The sequence below is a fragment of the Mya arenaria genome, chromosome 3 (assembly GCF_026914265.1).
Source record: "Mya arenaria isolate MELC-2E11 chromosome 3, ASM2691426v1".
Classification (NCBI taxonomy): Eukaryota; Metazoa; Mollusca; class Bivalvia; order Myida; family Myidae; genus Mya; species Mya arenaria.
Window position 1 is genome coordinate 47,123,333 of NC_069124.1, and position 26,277 is coordinate 47,149,609.

General features: G+C 35.1%; 2 protein-coding genes across 5 annotated transcripts in view; one reads left to right on the top strand and one right to left on the bottom strand.

Moving 5' to 3' along the window:
• Positions 1 to 6,096: 6,096 nt before the first annotated feature.
• On the bottom strand, positions 6,097 to 15,713 carry LOC128226069 (uncharacterized). The gene is made up of 9 exons (XM_052935965.1): positions 15,427 to 15,713; positions 11,844 to 11,987; positions 11,451 to 11,694; positions 10,800 to 10,916; positions 9,360 to 9,996; positions 8,192 to 8,357; positions 7,633 to 7,855; positions 7,244 to 7,421; positions 6,097 to 7,049 (listed from the first exon to the last, which is right to left on the bottom strand). Exons 1-9 carry the CDS (start codon positions 15,711 to 15,713, stop codon positions 6,424 to 6,426), a joined length of 2,622 nt encoding a protein of 873 aa, XP_052791925.1. The 3' UTR covers positions 6,097 to 6,423.
• A 2,058-nt stretch (positions 15,714 to 17,771) lies between these two features.
• The window catches only part of LOC128227472 (transcription factor YY2-like), a 78,876-nt gene continuing 70,370 nt past the window's right edge, over positions 17,772 to 26,277 (top strand). The window contains exons 1-3 of one of the 4 annotated variants that reach the window (XM_052938047.1): positions 17,772 to 17,905; positions 19,764 to 19,812; positions 20,893 to 20,935. In XM_052938047.1, coding sequence (XP_052794007.1) covers positions 17,830 to 17,905; positions 19,764 to 19,812; positions 20,893 to 20,935 — 168 coding nt within the window. In that variant the 5' untranslated portion in view covers positions 17,772 to 17,829. The remainder of the gene's footprint in view (positions 17,906 to 19,763; positions 19,813 to 20,892; positions 20,936 to 26,277) is intronic. The other 3 variants (XM_052938046.1, XM_052938049.1, XM_052938048.1) reach the window with 3 other exon arrangements.

Sequence of the window (26,277 nt, forward strand, 5' to 3'; positions counted from 1 at the left end):
CGATAGTTAACAGGAAGTATGTGATCACTCTTTTTGAAAACTGCACACACGTTAGCATCTTTCCACGGTTTTGGAAATCAACCGACTGAGAGAGAAATATTAAAAAAGAAAACACAACGGGCAAGCTAAAGAGTGTGAAAATTCTTTTAGGATCCAACTTAATAAAAAGAACAGTAAATGGTTAACGTTTTATTGAAGTATGCTTTTTTAATGTTTCAAGTGCATACTATATCATTATATACCATGAATGGCTATATTCGATATCTATAAACGTTTGTATAATTCAAAAATTAATTTTGACGTTCTACGAAGTAAATGATAATACCCCAGCAGAAAATAATGTCATTTATCTGATATGGCGCCTTTTGCCGTAGCCTTTGACCATGTTATTGTGAGAAACAAAGGCATAAGGAATGGGCATATCAGAACTTCAAGTCCAAGGGTTGCCCAGTTCACATTTATGTCCGTCTCCGAAATCAGCAATCCATCGGGTACAATTAAAATCACTACCCACACCATACACGAACTCTAAAATACATTTTTTTTACTTCAATTGGTTAAAAGCAATCCAATTAAAATATAACAAATGAATATCTAATTAGGAAAAGTAAAAAACAGGCTCATTTCTTTCTTTCTAGCCGGACAGTTCATTCATTATAAAGAGTTATAAAGAAATTGTTCATATGCATACGATATCATTTCTTTTTTTAATTTAAAGCTGAATCTCATTTCCCTTGTAACGCATCAATCCATATCGTCTGTAATCCAAGTGAACGCTGCACGTTTAAGCAACCTTGTCAACTCCAACCAGCGCACGCGTAGTAATGTAATACCACACGATTCCCAACCAATCGACGATAAGCATGCACAAAAGTCTCCGTCCATATTTTATTCCGAAAGTTGTTTTTGACTTTCACACAAGACAAAACTTGCAGGTGAAATATTTCTCCTTTTCAATGCGATAGCGGCAGTTGATATTAGGCATATTGAATAATAACACAATGTAACATAAAATTAAAACTTCATGAAAGGCAAGCATTTCCCCCCATAAGCTTGAAGGAAATCAGTAATCTTTAAATGCTAGATGTAATGTAAATGTCAAATGTTAAACGAATGCCAAAAAATCGTCCGATATGCACCAATCTGAGTTAGCTGCTATTCAAAAGTACGTAAAAGACTTCATTGAGGAGACTTCCTACCTGAATGGGTTGATATAAGTTTTGTAGATATTATAGACGACAATGGACGAGATGGCCATTATTTCCCCTGACCCGGTGGACATGAGAGCCATCATCATCATGGTTAGAAGCAGATAGCCGCCTGTCTCTCCAAGCAGGAAGTTCATCACAGACGGGTTAATATAGCCTTTAATGAATGCTTATTAAAGTAAACACTGGTGAAACAAACCTTTTAGTGAATGGACGGGAGGTGCTGTTTAAAAAGATTACTTTTCTTATGTTAATGCCCTACAAAATGTTTAAATGGAAACTTGTTGATAAATGAAGACTTAAGGCACGTGTCAAGCAGTGAACAATTTAACTTATTGATCATTTAAAGGCACATGGATAAAAACAAAATACACTCAACCAGACAACAGACACAGGTCAAATCATTTCATAGACAGGCAAACATAGTTATGATTTGTACAATAAATTACGTATAGCTGTTATTTATACAGTGTATTTTAATAACATTAAAATTGCATGCGTACATCAAAGTTAATTTATTGTAGTTGTAAATTCTCTATTCAAATCATTGAATGATCAATCAAAACAAAATTACGTTCTTAGTTATGTTATTTCTGGCGTATCTACCATTCTTAATACAAATTGAATGTACAGAAAATATTTATCTACAAAAGTTAAATCTGAAACATCTTGAAGAATAAATATCTAAACACATGAAGAAAGCAGAAAACCTGCTCTTGACAACAATTGGCAGTTTCTCGTCACGAAACAGCATATATGCTCGAATATTCTTTGCTCTCCTCTAAGGGAAAGTGGCTTGTGTACAGGACAAATACTGTCACTGAGAGAAACGTCAATGCCGTATTAAAGTACGAAATATAAAAAGTCGTTCCGAGTCCGCCAATCATACAATATGACGCGAATAAGAAGACGAGTACCAGAAAAATGAACTCGTTGTTAACATCTTTTGTAAGAACCTCTTAAGTTCTCTTCCCTGCCAGCAGCATGCTTGTGCAAACGATTAAGCTGGAGGTAATGGCTAGAATACAAAACATTACGTGCGCAGCAACCCCAAATCGAGCATAAGCGATCTGAATAACAAAAAAGAAACGCCTAAAAACGACGATACAATGTATAAAATGATAGGTAGAAGAACGGAAACCTGTATCAATATAACATTTCTATATTTATTAATTGGTTGCAATAAATATTTTCTTAAAATATAACTCAGTAAAAAAGCATATTTCTTTTTTTCGAACAATTTCGAGGTCTAGTTATAATAAATGACCTGTGGGAAGGTCTTTGCACCAGAAGCCCTTGTCTTCAAAAAATAGACAGAACAGGGAAAAGCAATATGTCCACATTAATGCCAATCGAATACCAAAGAGGAGCGATTTGTACGCGGCAGCCACCAAAATCGAAAATCCACCAAATCAAAGCAAAAGTAATAGAGCGGTATTACTTTTCGGAATGGATGGACTTAAACTGAAATGATTGGTTTCAACAAAAGGTTAAACTTCTGGGACAAGCATAGCAGCCATGAACATGAACAGCGGCATATTCTTGTATTTAAACAACATGATTCTAGTTTAGAGAGATTATTTTGAGAAGCAGACGAAGTTTGTCTGCCTTCTTGTAGCTATCATTTTGTAAACAGATATGATAAATTGTAAACGTAAATAAATATATGGACTTGGAACTTGAGTTGAGTTGAGTTGGACACTTAGAAAGTTCTCGAAGCGTATCGTTATTTCTAAGCTATCTGCAAAAGGTAAACTGATTAATGCTAAAAGCTAATAAAGACGTCTATTATATAAACTATGTCAAATCTCACTTGGTTCCTCCTTCTCCACGGGGTTTTAACTTTGTCCTGCAAGAGTGTTGCACTGTAGAGGACGTTACCTCGTTTGAGCTTGCAGTCATGCCGGAAGTGCCCTCTGAAGAACCGTCCGTCCTAATCGAGAATGTTGTGGTCAATCCTACTGTCGTACTACCATAAATAAATGTCGCACAGTTTGTCACAACGAAAACTATTGCCAAAATCAGCGTATCCATCTTAAATAGAAATTGATAACAACTTGCATGCCTGCGTATATCTTACAGAGTGGAAAGGAAAAGCGGTAGCCTATATAGCGATGTAAATATTCAATTAAAAGGAATATATTGTTTTTATAGAAACCGATCATACAATTGTTAGGTTTTTATGGTTGATGCATTACCTAAATAGCTTAGTGTGCATTTTCTGCTCATAAATCTTTAATTTACTGTTGGGTTTTTGACACTCCCAACTTATCCCTAAAACTGAAAATACTATTCAATTTTAGTACTAATTACAATAGTTGAAATTTAATTTCCATATTAGCTCAGATGATGTGGTAAAATATATACCTCTAGTTCGAGCCATTTTGAGATTAATTATCCACATTTTAATTGCGAGCACATGAGTTCAGTTCCGGCATAGGAAATCTTGAGTGCACTGGTCGCCGTGCATGCGATCGTACAACGGAAATGAAGGGATATGAGGAATTTTAGGCACGGGTCTACCTTATCGTTCTGAGTGGAAAGGTTAAGCGCTACTCTAAATACCGATATAGGTAAACACTTTGTTACAAGCGAGCATACAATTGTCGTTACCACTTGATGTAACTCGCTGCGCTGGATTGTATGGTGGCATAAAACTGCTGTAAGTTTGGATTGGAACTCTTTTACTAAATAAGATTCATGTCACCAGATAACTATAAATGCCATCCCTATACAGGCACAATCAGGTTATCTTGTTATGGTCAGGGAATTTCACTAAGTAAGAAAATTAGTAAGTAACTTACTAACTGCTTAACAAGTCAACTGGCAAATCATCAGTAGATAACCAGTTGTATAAATTTAGATAACTGGTCACACAAAATTTATCTAGTTAACCAGTTATTATGTTACTTACTAAGCGGGATTCGGAAATCATAACTAGATAAGATAAAAATGAAGAACTAAAACAAAATATAGCTCCTTAGCTGAATAAATTACCAATTGCATAACATACCCCAAATATACTTACCAAGTCAGTTGATGCAAAACGTTGTTGTTTCTCAAGTGTTTCAGTTTGGGTCTTCCGAGTACATTTGGCCACTATGTGCATTCATAGATTCATGAATAATAATCAATCAACATTCAATCCGTACGGACCTTGGAAGTATAAGATTATGAAGAATTAATGTTAACATTTCAGTTTATTATGATAATCCGATTAAAACGACACCATCTGTGCACATTTGCTCACAATCATAACATCGGTAAAGTAAGACCTTTCTTTTAAGTGAGCTACTTTCATTTATAGATATGCATTACTTTCAAAGTTTAAAATCTTTTGAAAGCGTTCGTCGATGACCGTGGATTAATTTGTAATTACTTTAGGAAAACAATAATTTGTACGAAGAAAGGAGACGTGTATGCATTTGTTATAAATTATGTGTAATTTGACAAAGAAAGACTAAGAGTTGGCTAAATTGACTTTTGACAGGCATTACGTTTTGGTTGGTGTTCCTTTTACTATTATATTCAAAGATTACTTTCCAAATATATAGTTTCCATCAACCATTACTTGTCTGTATATTTTTCGGTTGTTTTCTTCGTGCATGTCCGACATTAAATGCAGGCAAAACAATATTGGTCAATTGATGACGATTCTTGAAATTTAAACTATCGTTATTTATTGTTAAGGTAACCCCTCAATCATTAGGATGCATAGATGTATTAGTGCATTTTAGATATTGACGTCGATATTATTTATATGTTTCATTTATATTTATTCATAGTTATACTATATTAGCATCGATGACATTTATGATTAACAAAATAATGACTTTTTTATTATGAATTGATATATTAAAGGGAGATAATAAGGCAATAGTTAACTTTGATCATAATTATTTCTTAAATAACACAATACTTGTATATATTATGAGTAAAATTAATTTTCAACACTAAAATTAAATTTCACCAGTATTAATGTTTCAATGATGTATGGATTCAATAAATATAGCTTAGTGTGCATGTTGTGCTTTTAAATGTGTGAAACTCGGTGTTAAATTTTCTGTTGTCGATTTTGTTTGTTACTACACCTTACACCTTAAACTAATAATACTTCGATTTAAGAACTTATTACAATAATTGAAATGTCCGCCTGATTTAATTTGCGTGCTAGCTCATAGAATGTGATGACATAAAAACTATATTTCGATCCCGAGCCGTGTTGACAGTCATTATCCAAAAATTAGTTCAGTGGAGACCAAGAATATCTTGAGTGCCCTGGTCGCCGTACATGCGGTCATAAAATGACAATAAAGCGATACGAGTAATTTCAGGCATGGGTATGCGTTATCGTATCCCTAATACTAGCAAAACTACCACGTGAGGCTGCGCTGATTTATGAAGGTAGGCCTCTCTCTACTGCGAACAGTTGTGTTCGTAAAAATGCTTCACTGGAGTCCCGTACTAGTGTCAACTCTTAGAAAATACACCATCGCAAAATGTTTTTTTTTTTCGAATCGCACACTTTATTTGGAATCAAGTGTACGATTCGAAAAAATGGCTGCCGACAACATTCCTGTGAGTATTGACACACTCCATTAAATAGTGTCAGACCATGTTTTAGATTTAACATTATGAAATCCTGCTCACAAATAATCAAGCTTTCTCAGAGCTTCATTTACTATAATCGCTGCTGACCACTTGTATTTTTGTTTCATTTGAAGTACTTCTTGATCAAACTAATAACCAAACAAAAAATGTACATAAACTAATTGTAGCCAGCTCTTTATTTGTGTGGGTTGTATGTCTTAAGATGACACGAAAGTTTTTTGTGTGTATTGTGTTCTACACAGAAGGCACTGTCACAATAAATTTACCTACAACAATGTCTATACTAAGACAATTTTATTGTTTCATCGAATCTTTCATAAACTGTCGTGTTTTTTCTACACGGTTGTCTAGTATTCACATTCATTAACTAAACGATTCAAAGCAAATCCCTCAGTCATCAACGCGCTACCACAAGTAGTTACAGTTTTGTTTAGTTTTCTTACTAACTCTGAAGCTATCAATTCCGTTTGTTTAAAGTCCCAACATTAATATCAACACAATTCTTATTAAGTTCATAATATACATTTCGAAAGATAATGAGGAAAATACTTTAACACATTTGAAATGTTGGATATATTCCTTTGACATGAAACCACACGATAATTTAAAGTCTGCAACTTTCTCCATTTAAGTCTGGTTGTTTTGCCGTGAATACGGACAACGTTTCATTTCGCTTGTTCTTCTGGTAGCGGAGCCAAATTTGATAGCCTTCTTCAAATGGTGGAAGAACAACAACTACGAACGTACAGATGAAGCAGTAGATCTGGTAGCCTTTTATCCAGGCCTTAAATTCGTCAAAAGAAAGGACGCCAGAGCTTAGAGCAATTGCCGGAAGAATGACGACAAATATAACCAAACTTATAATTCCGAGCACGCCAGCGTAGAGTTTGGCTTTTCTGAATACTTTGTCCATCGCGGTTGCCGTTATGATGTCTCCAACTTCAGCTTTGGCAAATTCTTCTTCATAAATGAGCCGGAATGGGTTTATGGGGTTGTCAATATTAATAGTTTTTGCCCATTCAAGATTAGCATCGGCCTCTGAACGAATATTATGTGTGCACAGCGAAACGATGACAGACACTACACCGCTTACAACGAACCCTGACAACATTGCCGTTAGGAGACTGTAATCCTGGGCTGTGTTTACATAAAAATTAGAGAGTCCGCTTTCATATGTCGATCCCATGATGAGCATTCCAGAAATTGATGCCGATAAGCCCAATATTCCACCTGAATAAAAATAACAGTATATGATTAACTTTATATTGAAGTATACTATTGTAATTTTTCATACGGATAATATATCATAATATACTGTGAATATGTTTGATCTCTATAAACGTTAAGTTCATGTGATTCAGAATTTATTTTGACGTTCATGAAAGAAAATGAAAATTCCCCCAGCAGAAAGTAATGCCATTTACCTGAAATGACGCCTTTTGCTGTGGCCTTTGACCATGTGATTGTGAGAAACAAAGGCACAAGGAACGGGCATGTCAGAACTTGAAGTCCAAGGGTTGCCCAGTTCACATTCATGTCCGTCTCCGAAATAAGCAATCCATAAGGTACAATTAAAATCACTACCCATACCATACACCAACTCTAAAAGTACATTGTTTTAATTGGTTAAAACGTTATCCAATGAAAATATTAAAAATGAATATCTAGTAAGGAAAAGTAAAAACCAGGCCCCAATTTTTCCTTTATAGCAGGACACTTTATATTCGTAATGAAGTGTTATGAGGTTTTTAAAGAAATATTTATCATAATCACGATAGTATTTATCTTTGAGTAAAAAATGTTTCTCATTTACCTTGTAACGCATCAATCCATCTTCATATCGTCTGTAATCCCCGTGAACGCTGCATGTGTATGCGACCTTGTCCACTCCAAGTCGCGCGCGCGTAGTAATGTCTACGTCACACGATTTGCAACCAATCGACGATGAGCATGCGCAAAAGTCTCCGTCCATCTTTGATTCCGAAAGTTGCTTTTGTCTTCCACACAAGACACAACTCGTAGGTGAAAGGTTTTTCCTTTTCCAACGCGATAGCGATGTTTGGAATTAGGCATTTTGAATAACAACACAATGTAACATAAAATTAAACTTCATGAACGGCAAGCACTGTAACTAATACATACTAAGTTTAACCTGATTGTTAAATAATAAACCCACATGGCAGTTGATTACAAGCATTGCAATGAATTATTTTTTTCTGATATGCTTGAAGGAAATTAGCAATCTTAAAATATTAAATGTAATGTATATGTCAAATGTTAAACGAATGCCAAAAAAATCGTCCGAAATCTACCAACCTGGGTAAGCTGCAATTTACAAGTAAGTCAAAGACTCAATTGACCAGTTTACATACCTGAATGGGTTAATGTACGTCTTGTAGATATCATAGACGACAATGGACGAGATGGCCATTACTTCCCCTGACCCGGTGGACATGAGAGCCATCATCAACATGGTTAGAAGCAGGTAGCCGCCTGTCTCTCCATGCAGGAAGTTCATTACAAACGGGGTAATATACCCTTCAATGAAGGGCAAAATAATGCTTATAATAGTAAACACAATTGTATTACAAACCATATATAATTGGACGATATGTACACTTTAAATAATGTTACATCTCTTATGTTGTTGTCAAACAATATACGTTTAAAGGAAATACTATTGATACAATTGAGACAACGTGTCTAGCAGTCAGTAATTTAATTATTTGTTCATTTAAAGGCACATGGATAAAAACAAAATACAACCAACCAGACGACAGAATCAGGTCAAATCATTTCATAGACAGACAAAAGTATTTATGATGTGTACAACGGTCATCGTCATCAACTCATTTGTTTACAATAAATAACGATTGCCTAGTATGCAAAATAGCAAATAAACACAAATATACGAGTGTATGTTAAGTAAGACCAAACTATATACATGTACTAACATTAAGACATTTAAAAAATCCTAAATAAGCAGTTATTGTTGTATACGTTCATTTCTATCATTTGATTGTGACAACTGCACATCTCTGTAAACAAATTGGACCTATGTTGGTATAAGAAGGAAAAACAAAGTGAAATAAATCTTCCACGATAAAGGGGTTGGAAAGGAAGACATCTTTGGTTTCTAGTTATATTATTTCTAGCTTATCTACCAGTTTGGATACGAAGCGGATGTACAGACAGTCGTTATCTATAAAGTAAAATCTTAGCACACAGAACGCAGAAATCTAGCAGTTTGTAAATGATCTTAAAATCCAGAAAAAAATATGCTGCCGCATAAAGGGAATCCATGCTCGAATATTATTTGTGTTCCTTACATAGAAAGTGGCTTGTTTACAGGACAAACTCTGTCACTGAGAAAAAGGACAACTTATATTTCTCGTCGCGAAACATTATAGAACTAAAATATTACAATTATACCTGATACTTGGTATCATTTTGGTTGAGTATTATATAAATATTAAATGCAAGTAATGAATAATACATGTATAGGTTTTAGTCTTCTGTGGCAATTTTGAATTTACTCACCGTTATCAATTTCACTTTCTGACAGTAGGTGCGTACCGTTTTTCAAACTCATTGCAAAATAGGTGGTTGTGGCAGTGACAGACAGACAAGGGGCTATCACGAACCACAAATATGCGGCCATAAAAAATCCCAATACTCCTTCAGTCGGTTTTGCAGCAATGCGACTCTGCCAATTAGCTTGGTCTGTGAAACTAATTGATGTTGCCATAAATAGCAAAACAACGCCATAAATCAAACCGGATTCGGTACGAAACGTGGCGTGTGATTGCTCGTAGTTCGTTTCAGGCGCTTCAACACAAATTGCTGCCTTATAAAGAGCCTCCATACTCGAATATTCTTTGCTTTCCTCTGAGGGAAAGTAGCTTGTGTACAGGACATATACTGTCACTGAGAGAAAGGTCAATGCCGTATTAAAGTAGGAAATATAAAAAGTCGTTCCGAGTCCGCCAATCATACAATATGACCCAAATAAGAAGGCGAGTACCAGAAAAATGAACTCGTTGTTAACATCTTTTGTAAGAACCTCTAAAGCACTCTTTCCAGCCAGAAGCATGCTCGTGCTAACGATTAAGCTGGAAGTCATGGCTAGGATGCAAAACATGACGTGCCCAGCAACTCCAAATCGAGCATAAGCGATCTAAATAATAAAGAAGAAACGCCGCAATGCGACGAAACCAGGTTTTAAAAGATAAACCGAAGAACTTAAACCTGTGGCAACATCACATTTCTATATTACTAAACTGGTTGGAATAAATATATTTGCTTAAAATATTTCTCCGTAAAAATGATGTTTCTATTTTACGAACAGGTACAAAGTTTAATTACAATAAATGAGCTGCAATAGAAGGTGTTCACTTTTAACTGTTTTTCTATTTTAAGCAACAGTGAAATTGACCTTGACCCTATGGGCCCCAAACGAGACCCAACGAAAGGTCTCCATAAACTCTTTCTATATCCTCCGTTTTATCACAATATGTCAACCCTAACTAAAGTCATTAATAACCAACCGTTTTTCTATTTTTAGTAACAGTAACCCTGACCTTGACCCTTGAATTCCAATCACATGAAAGGTCTCCATCAACCTTCTAATATACCAAGTTTGGTCACAATATATCAACCTAACTAAATTTATTTTCTACCAGGTGAGTTTGGCGCAGCCCGCACAACCGAACAACGGCGTAATTTGAGTATACAAATACAGGGGTTATAAAGACTAAATTGCCCTTGCTTATATTCTGATCCGTTTACACATGATCGCGTATATGCTTGATTTCATTTACCTATCATTCAACTAAGCATAAAATGTAACCCCGTCACGCTTCTTCAATTCGTTTTAAATTTTATATCAGTTATTCTCTATTTCATACGATACTTAAGTAATGCTTGCTACAAACATTCTATAATATTCATAACACACAAATGGAAATTAAAAACATATACCTGTGGGAAGGTCTTTGCACCAGGAGCTCTTGTCTTCAAAAAAATGGACAAAACAGGAAAAAGTAGTATGTCCACAATAATGCCAATCGAAAACCAAAGAGTTCCCCCAAGGCCTGACTACAAGAAAGATACATAATTTACCAAAACATATTTTCTTAAGTACTCTTGACCAAACCTCGGTCAATAACGTTACATTTATATAGCTTCAATCTACCACCATTCCTTCCAATATATGTCTCAATAAGGCATGGGGTGTCTATAAGCAATTGAGACACCGATATACAAAAAAGCGTATCATTGGTTATTATGTTTATTTTTGGTCCCTTATTAGTTAGCTCATATAATTTTGGTACCATTTGAAAGGAAATTGCTTACTGATTACCATTATATGTAAAACAAAAACATATTAAATACAGCTAGTAATTGCAGTTCGTATTGTATTCATTTATTCTTTATTTCAGTTTAAATTGAACACTCTTTGGCCTGTTTTACAATCTTTCAACCAATCAAGCAATATTGTTTGTAATATTTTGTTCGGTATATTTTTACATATTCGTTTTCCGCGTAAAGAATCCTTTCCAAGTATACCAAAACAATCTTGGATCATCGGATATATTTACAAACACATCACGTGACTCCGTGGCTACCTACTTTGCTGGTGAGTGTAGAGCTCTGGAGAAAGTCAGCTGGCCAGAGGAGCTGTGAGGTGACAGTGACGGCAGTGAGACTGAGGCTCACCCTCCCACCGGCATCAAACACTGTATCAAGGTTGTGCTCGTCGTGATACACGTACTTCCGGAGAGATTTGTACGCGGCAGCCACCAAAATCGAAAATCCACCAAATCCGAGCAAAAGTAATAGAGCGGCATTGCTTTTCGGAATGGATGGACTTATACTGAATTCAATATTCAAACAAGTGCTAAACATACAAACTTGTACCTCAAGGAATATGCGAAAGGTAAACGGATCAATAATTAATGATAATAAGGCCAGCAATTATATAAACTATGTCAATACGTATGTGAAAAACTACAGAAATCTCACTTGGTTTCTCCTTCACGGGGTTTTAACTTTTTCTTGCAAGAGTGTTGCACTGCAGAGGAAGTTCCGTCGTTTAAGCTTGCAGTAGTGCCCTCTGAAGAACCGTCCGTGCTAATAGTGGGTGCAGTGGTCACTCCTTCTGTTGTACTACCATAGTTCAATGACGCACAAATGATCACTAGGAAAACTATTGCAAAATTCCGCGTATGCATTTTAAATAAGTATTCGTAAACTAGTTTGCACGCTTACATGTTACCAAGTCAAAAGAAATAACTATTTTAAATTAACTATACGATGTAGATATCTATTCAATTGAAAGCAATATGTGTTTCAACTGTATATTCACTTGAGGCTAAAGTTTATTCTACCGTAATCCATTTGAGGATGAGACGCTCTGACTGAGGATTTTTCTACCGTGAATCTCGGATATACGCATATGGACGGTTTACAATGTCAGAAATCTAAAACATATTAACTGCGCTGTAAGTAGATCGCGTTGTTATTTCAATGTCGCAGTTAAACTTAATGACTTTACTTTTAAGAATCATATTTGTTTATGCAATAACACAATTCAATAGAAATCAATTTAGGCTTAGTAATACATAATGCACATTAAAACACTTCAATTAACAGTGGTGTTTCTACTTATAGGCCTTAAATGCCTGGGCCTACTTTTTTTTTTTTTTTTTTTTAAATGACAACACTTTAAATAACCCAAAAATGCAATAAAACTATATATTCAAACACTTTGAACATCACAAAAGTTTGTTTTATTTTAACCAAAACAAGTTTGTTGTTTATAAGTGATGAAACGATTATCGAGTACAATCGATTAATCGTCGCTGACCATGCTATGTCGGCGACAATCGATAGTGCTTGTCCAAAATCGATGTCGCCAATGTTACTTCCGGTAACAACATTTTTTTTTGTTTTGTGGTAAAAGTCGACACAAATGCGGTGAATGTAATCCCTTTTGCTTAAAACATACAAACTCTCCCAAAATTACATTTTGTTTTTAATTGTTGATATATATTTCATAAAACCTTCTTCAATAACCTGTTTCTATGGTGTGGTGGGTCCGGTCTTACCTGCAAATACCGGAAATCCCGGCTCGATGCATTCTGTTTTTGAAACCTTTTTTGGTATCGTCTGTATTTAACTAATTTACATTTTTTTGTGAAAGTTTTATGAAATTAAGATATTCTAATGAAATATTCAATATAACAGGTTATTGAATGTTAAGCTAGTGCACTAATATTTAATATGCTTTTACATGGATAAAATGCTAAGATAATTTACTTGATGCGGTGTGCATTATTTTGCAAATGATGTGCAATTATTAAGTATGTGTGGTGTTCTTATGTTTTCTTCGTTAAGTTATTTAAGACAGAAAAAGGTTATGAAAATTGACTTACTGTTGCAAAAGGCATGACTATAGCATCACACATACTGATTCCAGGTTAAACAACTTAAATGATCATTATGATACTATGTATAAAGAATGTTTTCCTTATTGATATCATGAACTTTCGATTATTGTCCGATAGTAAATCGAAATGCTTGGTCCGATTCGATTCGATTATCGATAGCAAATGGAGACCGATTTTCAAACACTAGTTTATTTAAACTAAGTGCAGGGTGGATTGCTTGATTTTATTGTAATCATTGCAAATATAATTGAGTGTGTGTAATGTGTATATAAAAGTCCCCAGACTCACATGGAATCATCGGGCCTACAAGTTTTATAGGCCCTAGCTACGCCCCAGATTAATTAATACTTTTATTTAAAATTTTACGAACTACTTGTACCGATGTAACGGCATATATCCGAGATTGTTTTCGATGAAAAATGGCAGACTGGAGATCCGAATACATGTACCTGTTGCTGTCCTAACGTAACTCTCTGCGCTTCATTGAGGTCAACAATTTTGTATTAATAACTTTATGTCAGATTTGAATATACATATGGTTTTTGAATGTCGAAAGATTGTTATTTTTTTTTTTTTTTGGTTTGACAGATTTGTCTGCCTTGATTATGTGCAATTCACGACAAATATCAACTATTAATCTAAAAAATTTGCAAGTTCTTCCCAATTGTATTGCATATTTTAAGGGGAAAATAACTCAAAATCTATTTCTCAAAAGCAAAATAGAGGATGCTGTGGTCACTCCTTCTGTTGTACTACCATGATTAAATGTCGCACAAATAGTTACTAGGAAAAGACTATCGCAAAAATCCGTGTATGCATTTTAAATAAATATTGATAAATTTGCATGCCTGCTTATTTCTTACTGAGTGTAAAGAAACAGTGGTAGTCTAAATATCAATGTAGATAAACATTCAATTTCAAGCAACATTACATTCAGTTACAACCGAGCATACAATTGATGTGAGACGCTTTGTCTGTAATTGAGACGCTGTACCTGATTGCCGTTGTCATTTAATGAAACTCGCTGCACTTGATTGTCGTTCGCAATAATTAAAAAAAACCGTTTACACTAAATAAATGTGGTACTTCTTCAAAACTTGATTGCATTCTTGCATTGTATTTTTGTATTCTCTTTGATATATTTTAAAGGAACAATAACTCAAATAACTCAAAGTCTGTTTCGCAAAGAAGATTAGAATGCATTCAAAATTTCAAATACAAACTTGAGAAGAACAGTTCGTGTTATCCTACTCCAAGGTGTTATTCTAGATAAACTCCTGCATAATCTGCTCTTATATGTATATGTTCGTACATAGTAGTACAATGAACGTCATGCAAGTGTCTCTGATTTGGACGAATTGTGTGTATGAGCTCATTAAATACAACCTGGGTTTGATAAAAAAAACAACAAAAACAACAACATTATATACCTGTAAGGAAACTAGAATTGTGTCCATAGGACACAGATGCCACCTATTCCTGCCTCGGTCATAAAAGCAAAGGCCATTATTCCGACCATAGTCTATGAATGTATATCAACAGTACTAGTTGCACAACGTTAGAGAGGCATACAAAGGCAGTCCCAAACTTTCCTCCGCGATTCATACCTACATACCATTCTAAATTGTGTTTGAACAAAACATACATCAAATATAAAATATGTTGTGTGTGTTTAGTAACAGTGACCATGACCTTTAACACAGGGTGCACAAATTAACTACACATGCAATCTAACATATGTGAAAAATGTTTCTGACTCTAACTCAAGTCAGAGGCGCCGGAAGGTATTTTGTATTGGGGAGGCGGTGGTGGGTGACCCCCTTCCGGTTGCGCGGATTTTTTCTACATCACATTGCTTAAAACGCATTTTAACGCATATTCGGGACTCACATCAATCGTTTGAAACAGCTTTAAAATAACGAAAACTGTATATATACCAATTATTTCAACTACTTTGATTTTTATTATTTTGACTACATTAAAAATTACATATGCATATAATTTCACCGTTTATTACGTCGATACATAAAACGATGTTAACATCAGCACTTAAAATAAATGTTGAAATCACGACATACATATATACATATCAAGGATATTAATATTTCGACTATCAAAACTTTCCAAAGGTGTCCATACGGGTCTCCCTACCATACACAAACTCATTAGCCACTGAAAGCAAGTCTGTGCTGTCCGTTGCATCTCGATGGGCGTGCAGGAGCATCAGATAATTTAGACGTTCCTGTGTCATGCTGGTTCTCAGGTATGTTTTCACTCTGCGCAACGCAGAGAATGACCACTCACTGGTTGCGTTTGTTGCAGGCATAACCAAGATAAGTTTTACTACAGTCACAACTTCACTGAACAGTTCCCGAGATGCAAGGGACATGTTCCTTAACTCATTAACAATGTCCTGCAACGGGACAATTCCGCTGTCCTTCATAGATTCACCAACAACTTTTTAAGATGAGTGAGGAGTCTCATTCTGTCAAGATCGCAACCATAAAAATTTACAATGTATTCCATGTCGTCACGGAACGATTCATCTCTTCAGCAGCATGTCTTCTAGGTGTATATGTGTATTGTAGCCTTGTTGGTCTGTTTTGGCAATGTGACATGGCGTTCGACCGCTTCCTTGTGGCACTCCGATTGTTCGCGTTTCCTGAACTTGGGGGTCCCACCTTTCCAGTTGCAAAAGCCCGCTGAGGTGAAGCTCTTGTCTGCCTTGGAGTTAGCGACCTAACCGTTCTTCATCGCTGCCATACAGATACATGGCCAAACGCCAGATCGGTAGGTTGGAAAAGAAATAAAATATTACTATCCACATATTATCATATTTTCGCAATAAGTGAGTAATATGGAAGCAATTTATTATAATTTATGTGTAGTTTATTTAAATTTAGTAAATGAACATTTAGTTTGACTTCGTTCATAAACAGCGTTTATAAGTAAATATTTATACCTCATCATGGTGCAGCCAAGTATGTAATTTGAACCACTGAGCATTGTGAGATCAAATGACCTTAACTCAGGGTTCTTTTTCCAAAAGAACGCTTCGGGATATTGAAATTTCGAGTTGGTTTGGCTTTGACATGTTTATTAAGAGAAATATGAAGAAAATATGATACTTAAATGTAACTGCTTCTGCTGCAAATTATTATTGAGTAAATAACTAGTTCTTTTGATATTTTCTTAAAGATAAGTGTGATAAAATATGAATTAGTCAATTGCGGATACTGTCATTGTTATTCTTTACTCCAGTAATCATTGATCACCGCTGTTTGCTTCACTATCGATAAACATGTCGTTTATTGCCCAACACCCCGTCATAGTCGTTTCCATTGGCACAGACGACAGCGCCCTTCACACATTGGCAATAAATGACCAGGCCGTAGCTAAATTATATTTCATAACAAAACATTTTTTCTCCATTGGTCATAATCAGCCGAAATATTGGGGGCGATCGCCTCCGACCCCCCCCCCCCCTCCCCCAGCTCCGGCGCCTCTGCAAGTACGTTTTAGATAAGTCATGATAACTAATGTCAATGCTACGCATGCATACTTTAATTATGGCACGGTTATAAAAGTGCTGGGCATAATTACAGTCATAAACACAGATGCACAATTGCACATGCTGATAAAATTCCTGTTTAGTTTCATGACTCTGGCTCATATACTTATCGAGATGGGGTGACACATGAGTCCATGCTATATATGCAATTTTCAATATAGTCATGGACCACAACTCTTACCGGAGGCAGCAACACGCTTTGCCCCAAGTCTGGGACACATTTTCACCTGCTTGTAAAGTCTCATATGACACTGGCTCTCATACTTTTTGGGGACATGCGCGACATAAAATTTGCATGTTCTAAATGTCAAACGTTCACAAATGCATGGATCATAACTTTGCACTTATTGGGATAAGCAACTCACAAAACTACAAACCTACCTGTGCACAACTTCACTTGCTCTAGATAATGTTTTGTCTGGTTCATAATCTTTTCACGGTGTGTACGCACGGCACAAGATTGCATGCTACATGTACTTACAAGCATGCTGTATTCACTCACACTCTCAAACCCGTTCATGCACGCATATTAGTGCAATTCGGGCCATTTGAAGAAAGAAAAAACTTTCAATCTAGACCCAAGTCGACTTACCTTTCCCTGCAAATCATTTTGAGGTAAAAAAAACACACACTAATATACATGTGTTCGATCTTTATCTTACCGTTCATGCACTTTGTAAATACGTGTATAATATAGATATATGCTATATAGAACTAGCACACATGCACATGTATTTTAATATATGGCCCCTACATTTATGGCTATAAAACGCCTTACTGTAGGTCTAACACACGTGTGATTTGAGTGAAATAAATACTCGACTCACTAAGTAACCTATTTTCTACATGCCTACTGTATGCAAGTTTTAGTTATCTTGCAAACCTGGCGACTCACGACCTTGTCGTCTGCTAAGTGCAGCCTCCGGGAGTGGTGGGTGTGTCTACTCAAGTTCCCGGATGAAAGTGGGTGTGACTAGGTGGTGCAAAAATGGCCGACTCACAGGATACCGAGGCTGACTCCGGGACGAAGATGGATACGAGTTCTATTGTTTCAATTGAGACCGGTATATATGGTTCATATGTTAATTAATGTCATTCTTATGATAGCAAAAGCCAGTCTCATAATGTAAACAATCCAATAAAGGGCGCTAACTGCTATGTTTATATTGATATGAGCATCATTGCACTCGAGCCTTGATGTGACGGTGGGTGGGGTATGAGAAAAAGAAATTAGTACATTTTTTTTACAAAACATTGATTTCATTGGTTGATCAGAATCAAACGAATGCCAGTTATCAATTTCTAAGCCTTAGGTTGTTCATTTTATAACTGTCACTAGCTTTAAAACATCCTATTCACAAATCCATGCTGTTTTCAAGTTTCGTACTCACACTTAATCGACCCATTAATTTAGTGTTAATGAGTAATCAAAACTGTAGCTTAGTAAATGGTGTGTGTTTTCTGTTAAAAAACTGAAAACAATAAACAACTTTCCAAAATTTCTTATCTAAAGTTTAAACTCAAATTTAAAAGATACTTTGATAAATTTAATTCAAAAATTGGTGTTAATAAAACGAAATCAAAGAGTGGCTTTGACAACGCAAAAAGGGAGTAAGATTAAAAGAGTGACAATGAATCAGAATAGATGTTCAGGTAGGTTTCAATCTTATAAAGATCATATCATTGACTAGTCCATATAAACAGCCACTTCAGAGTCTTTGACAATTTTTGTTTTGGCGACTCTACGCGTCCATTCCCACTTGTTGCTTTCCTAGCCAAAAATGACAGAACCCAGTGCTAAGTTTATTGAACGGCAAGATAATGTGCACCTCACTTCCAGTTATATAGTTAAAAAATAGCAATGCTTTGTTGACAGAAGCCGATCTGAATAAGTGTTTCATTAAGTGCAATAAGATTAAGAGAAAGGTATTTGCTAAAAGTAATTTATGATGAGTGACAGTCGAAGAATATATTTTACATTGGTATGAATCAGTCGATTCCAGTAAGGGAACAAAATGAATGTCCAAATTATAAAAAAAGTTCCCTAAACGCTCATTCTTGTGGCTAGTCAGTGAGAACCAAGTAGAAAAATCTATCTGTTATAATCAAAAGTGTTTCAAACTAATTAAAGTGACTCATCTGTGAACTCAAATAGTGCTAAGTCATTCACTCATTCAATAAGTTTTTACTAACTCAAAACGGGCACTCCCCTGTCGTGTTAAAGCCAACAACGATATCTACGATGTACCCATACAGATACGGAATGTACTAAAATTATATTGTTGCACAGTCTGTTCCAGTCAATATATGTTATGACAGAGTTATGCTGGATCAGCCTAGTTTTTAATTTTGCAGATGTTTCATGTTAAACATTCATTATGATAACATAAACAAATCCTTGGTTATAAACCGAGACAGTTTGTAAAAAATGTAACATACTTGTACCAGGACAAAAGCCATCCATGTGTAGGTCCTAATTAAGCTGATGGTTTATGTCAGTCTTGTGTTTGGTTGTCTGAATGCATTTAAGTTGCAAAAAACACTCTTGTTTTAAGCCTTATATATGTTTATAAACCATTTCATGTCATGATTTTACCTTTTAAAATAAGCAAACACCAAGATGATGCATAATTAGATAAGTTCCTTCAATAAAACACACTTGGGTGGCAAGTACATGTCAGTTATGGTTACAGTCTGATTGGGTTAAGCCATGTGCATGCATTCTGCTATGTTCCTATATATTTAATATACATGACTCTGTGTGTTAATATGTTTCTAAAGTATGTTTTTACTGTTACATGGCAAAATATCATGATGTGCATCGTGTAGTTAGCGAATGCATGATCATTTATTTTTATAGGTCAACATTCTGTATATAACTCAAATGTTCTTATATTGTACTGTTTTCATAATATTTTCCAGAAAGATCAGATCAGAAATCTGCCATGGACACAAAGCCAGAGCCAACAAGGTATGACCATTGTGACTCATCCATTCACTGATAATGTTATAAGAATATTCTTATCTAAATATTCAGCTAGATTGTCATATTAAACAGGAACTTTAATTGATGGTAACAAAAGCTAGACAAATATACATGTCATGTCCTGCTAGGGGGTCAAGGGGCATACTCCAACAGTACAATCTTTATTCATATTTTCTTCCCTGTAGAAGTCTTTTCAGACAAATTTTGAAATATCTGAGACTAAAAACTCACATTTTGTAAAAAACTGTGGTTATTCAATTACCATGAAGTTTTTTTCAATTTTGGATATCACATAAAATACAACATCATAGAGAGCTTTCAAAATGATGATTGATTCAGGCTTTTTGAGCATATCAAAGAAGTGTCCATCACTTTGTCTTTTTTACATGTACATTTATTGTTGTCATTGTCCATGATGTTACTTAAAGTTGATGGCATCATGATACAAAGCTGATCTATCTGCTAGCATCAGAACTCAGTTAAAGGTATTTCAAGATTAAACTTAACACACATATTCTTATTTATTTTCGGCTCACATGCTGTCTCATGTTTATTGGGAAATGGGACCAATGGTTTGACATGGGGGATCTCAGGGTAGCAATAGGCAATTTTGATCTGGTATTATATCATGGAGAATCACGTTGATTCGGTATAACTGGATACTTACATGTAGGTTTAATGCCAAACAAATCTAGGAAGATCGCCCTTACTCATACAACAAAAACATTTATATTATATTTTTGAAATCACTTTCTGAAAGATATTTGCTCCTAGATCAATACTTAAAGGGGTTATCTCTTTTACGACAATATATCTTAAATCTAGAATTTCCGTGTAAAATGATGTCTGAATGTTACAGATTAAATGGAACATTTTGATTGCATGATCAAATAATGTTTGAAAGGGCAAATACTTTATTATTTTGCCAAAAACTATTTTTTCTACAAAGAAATATTGGTTCAAATAATCATTGGTATGACATGATCTTTGATAAGATGGCCCCTTGTCTTAGGTGAGTCTCTTTCTAGTCTTTTTTTTCTAGTCACTCTTTTCTTTCTCTTGCAGGGCAAGAAGTCGAAAGTTGAAAAACCCAAAGAGAGGAATTCAGGTAAAATTTTGTTTTGTGGTGAGACCATTTACAATGCAAACTTGATTGAGGTGGCATTCTCGGCTGGGGTGAGGTAAGAGAATGTTTACATTCTGAAATGAAAAAATAAGTTACAAGTTAAATTGGAATCTTGTTGCTGACAAAAACTCAAAAAGAAATTCTCTCTATTTTACTGAAATATCTATCTATTGAACAAATACATTCCTATGAACCGCCTTGCTATTAAATGTTTCTTCTGAAATATGTTACGTTAATTAATGGTAACAAAAATCTTCAATTAGAAGGTTAGCCTGTCATCAAAACCTGTTTTTATAAAACTATCTATGAAACAACATTTCTTTGTCCAAAACTTTTCTGGCATCAAATAATACGTCAAATTGTTTTTATTCTGCATTACAAACATCAAAAAAGTATAACATTCATGGTGATAAAAGTTTGTAATTAATGTATTGGCTGTTTTTTTTAATTTGTGTAAATTGCAACATGGCAGATCTGTATCAAACTTTCCCTTATATATTGTGAAGTGCCCAAAGGGGAAATACATCATTCAACCAGATGGGTTTCAATTCGTGTATAGAAGCAATACTATGTAATATACTATAATATATTATATTGTGAAGGAACATTCTCATTTTTCTTTCATGTAAAGTCTATATTTGGATATATCTAATTGTACCTTTTGAGCTCATCTGAGCATTACAGTGCTCAAAGTTGGGTTTTAAGATATATCGGTCTTTGTCCGGCGTCTGTCCGTCCATTCGTCTGTCCGTCAACAATTGCTGTAAAGTCATCTTCTCTAAAACCATCAGGCCAAATTCAATGAATCTTCAATTCTAAGGTGACCTTCTACAAAAATACAAAATTTGCTTTAGGCCAAAAAAAAAAGTTCTTGTTTCTGGTCACGGGCCTCAAAATCCTAAGGGTCGGTAAGTAGGGATTTGTTTTTTTTTATTTTTTGTATTTTTGTTTTATAAACCTTTGGATCGGAATGTACTATAAGCTCCCTTGAGTAGGATCAAATGACTTAAGACTTGTTTGTTGTAAAAATATCCAATTTTGTTTATTTAATAAATAACAATATAAATCATCTAGTTCAAAATACTACTATGTAGAACCTATAAATAGCGGGGAAATACCTTTCGTTACTAAAAATAGCAACATCCTGTTTTGGCCACCAAAATATGTTAGATGTTCGTAGCGATCTGTTACAAAGACTGGCGATATATTTCAATGTTATTGAAGTTGTACCGGTAAGTGTTGAGTTAAAAAGGATGCATGTATTATTTGTTATGTAATCCGATGCATCCTTGTCAAAATCCGATATGCGATGACATTTTTCTCGCTTTTACTTTCAGTTTCATTTTCACCTTAGGATTCTTCCGGAAGTAAACAAAAACATTCAGCGTTCCTATTGCCAATAGCCCTTTATTGTTCCTTTATAAAAATGGCAGAGCAATCATCATGTTATGTAATAGAACTTAACTGTAGATAGACAGGGTTGTTCACTTGTCACTTCGGGCGTTAATTGCTATTGACATGTGTTTACTTTAAAGACACTTAAATTGAATAAACAAACATTCAGCACATGGTTTGCGGCCCCACTGATCTTCAGTTTAAGGACTAACGACTCTTGCACTGAAATTCTCTCGGGTCAAAGGTGACACTTACTTGCGAACTTCGGGTCATTGACTAGGATGGGTCCATTGAAAGCCCTGTTTAGATATCCTTGTCGGATAGCATGGTTTATTTTTCGTATCCAGTACCGTTCTCCCGGGACTGGGGTCTACAAAAATCGATTTTTGGGCAAAAAAAAAGTACGGTCGGGGATAAAAAGTATGGTTGGTCGGGTGACCAGAAACAAGAACTTTTTTTTTTTAAGGCCTTAAGAAACATCTCCTCTGAGTCAAATTTATTGAATCTTAACTTGAAGCTTCTTTGGGTGACCATCTACACAATTACAACAAGGTGTCTCGATTGACAAAAATTGGCTGACTGTCTGTTTGCCATTTAAAAATCTATCTGAAATATCCTTTCTATCTAGCTGTATTTAAGATACAGAATATCTGCTTAAACTTCAATAAATTCTGAGCACTTTTTCCACTGAATGTTAATAGTTTAATTGTTAGTTTAGTGGAGATTTTTGGCCTTTTTGGGTTTGAATTTGTGTATTGAAGAAAAGTCAACCATTTTGGATAGAGACATGTTTTTGCTGGGAACGGTTTAAAGGATTGTTTAAGCCATGGTTTGAACAATTTAACTGACCGCTGGAACCATTCAACAAATGCTGATATATTCCCAAAATTGTCTTTGAAGTCCACAATTTCCAGAACCGTCGCTAATACAGAAAGAGCTGTAACATGATTGGTTGATTGACATCATCACATGATCAATAAAGGTTAAAATATCCATCAGGTCATGTATGAGTCCCTGTGGCTGAGTGGTTCAGCTATCAGTTTTCTTATTTTTTCTTAACTGTACCAGCATGGTTTCACAAAAACCAGATTTTATTTTTTATTCTTTAATTGTATTTCTTCTGCAGTCTCGAAATCCAAGTGTAGACTAGTTATTTGTCTTTACAATTAATAGACCCTTGCTTCCCAGAATTAAGTCTTTGTTTTACTTAAATCATGGAATTGTTTTTGGTCATTGTGTTTGTTTCAAATGGTTATGTGAAATCATTTATATTCTTGAGACATTATTTTCATGGTTTTCTTTAGTGTGGCAATCAAAGAATTCAAGATCCCAACAAAAATTGGACCTTTATTTAAAAAATTAAACTGCCTACATAAAAGATTTTACGGGTATTCGCATTAAATACATGGTCGCAGCACACTGTGTTTGTACCTGAATCATTGTTTATATTACTATTCTATTTATTTGTTATATATTATCTAACTTCAATTACATAAATAATGATATTCAATAATTACTTGCATTCAATGTTTTTTGTATGACAATTTGCAGGAACATTTAAACAAGCTGAGAATTAACTTCCTATGCAGAAACATATAAAACATGCCTATTATTAACGGTTAACCTTAAGTGTTTGAGCATCAGCAAGATTTTGTTTCTTGTATTAAATATTTATTCGATTTATTAGTAGCTGCACTCTGACTGTGTTTTTACAGTTTGAAAAATGTAAATGATACCAATGGCTTCATTATTTCATATCATTCATGTGTGAGCATTAATGATCCATAGTTTACCAATCGAGCGATAATTAAGGTGGATATCTGCGCCTATTGGCATATTGTTTGCTAATTGGCATATTGGCATCCTTCTGTAGCAAGTGTCATAAACTGGGTGATGTAGATGACAGACAGCACAGTGAATTTATAGATGATTTAGGATTGCACTTGAATCCATGAATTAAATTACCCATGAAATTTTCCTTTTTCAAAAAACAACGAAGTTTCATGCCTATGAATATAAGAGATTTCACAGTATGTAATTCTTCGATTAATATTAATAAATGGACTTGGAAGTGTTGACAGATTAAAATTTCCCAAAAAGAAAAGGCCATGCCTCTTCCCCATGTTTACTGAAAAAGCTCTGCAAAACCATAGATATAGGTCACAAACAGGGCTTCTAAAATCTCAATTGGTCTCAACTCAACCCCCACCAAACCCCATCCCACCCCACCCCACCCCACCCCCATATTTAAAGAAAAAGAAACAGGCCAATTCCAAAGAACTGACCTTAGATTCAATACTGTCACACATATTCATGATGTCTATCTGTACAATAAGTACAATCATAGCTGATTTACATTGTTATTAAACTTACTAAATTTTCATATTGATTGTCTGCGGTGTTTCTTCGCGATCGTAATTCTTCAGCCGCTTCATACCCCATTGAAAGCAGATAGTGAGCAAAAAGTGGGTCCTTCACTATGAGTGTACAGTACATGACTCAGGGCTCCCACTGGCAATCACCATTGTGGCCACATAAATAAACAACATAAGCGGCGTACTCTGCGGTCTCCATGATATTGTTATTCAGTCTCTGCAGTTAATCAAGCTTGTTGCTGTTGATTATCCCCCGCCTTGAAAAGGCGAGGGGATATAGTAATGGAAGTGCGATTTCGTGCGTGCGTGTGTGCATGCGTGTGTGTGTCCGTCCGTCCCACATTCACTTCTTCACAACTCCTCTTACGTTTTTCATGCTATTTCTACCAAACTTTCACAGATTGATGATCATAAAGTGAAGCAGCGCATATTGTCGAGCTTTCCTGATTTGACCATTTTTGAAAGAGTTATTGCCCGTTGCTTATTTTACATTTAAATTGGTTTCTTCGCAACTCCTCATGTTTTTCATGTGATTTCTACCAAACTTTCACAGATTGATGATCATAAAGTGAAGCAGCGCCATATTGTCTGGCTTTTACGATTTGACCATTTTTGAAAGAGTTATTGCCCTTTGCTTATTTTACATTTAAAATTGGTTTCTTCGCAACTCCTCTTACGTTTTTCATGCGATTTATACCATACTTTCACAGATTGATGACTATATAGTGAAGCAGCGCATATTGTCAGGCTTTCCCGATTCGACCATTTTTGAAAGTGTTATTGCCCTTTGCCTATTTTACATTTAAAATTGGTTTCTTCGCAACTCCTCTTATGTTTATGACTATATAGTGACGCAGCGCATATTGTCAGGCTTTTGCAATTTGACCTTTTTTGAAAGAGTTATTGCCCTTTCTTAATTTTATGCATTTCTTATGTTCCTGAGAAACTACCCTTACCATTGATTGGCTTTCGTTACAAAAGCTGCCCCCATGCAGGGATTTCAATAAGACCCAAAATCAGGAATTTTTTAAAATTCCATGTCTGATTTTTAGGAATTTGTAGGTAAAGTAGCGCATTTGATGCACAATTCAAAATGTTTATATTTATTATTATTGTTTATATTCAACCATAACAAGAGTCTACCGTAGGGGCGCATGGGGATGGGAGTGGGAGGGGTCCATGGGAGGGGGTTGTGGGGTTTTCTCATAGAATGCTTTGTTTTCACACTCAATTTTAATCATTTTCCATGATTTTTAGACTTGTACAAATGTTGTTGCTTTTTCACAAAATTTAAAAGGGTGTGGTTAAATATCAAAATTAAAATTTGTCTTTTAGTCTGTGGTAATATGACTGGCATTGTCTGGAGTCTTCTTTAGTGCAATGTCTCATTTTTCTCCTAAAATTTATGTAAAATAAAAAAAAACCCAGACAGTTAAGCATTTAAAACAATTATACTGGCATAAATACACACACAAAAAAAAAAAATGTAGGGGACGAATTTTAGTTGGTACGATCGGGATTGGGTACGAATGTTACATTCAGCCTGGCTGTTAT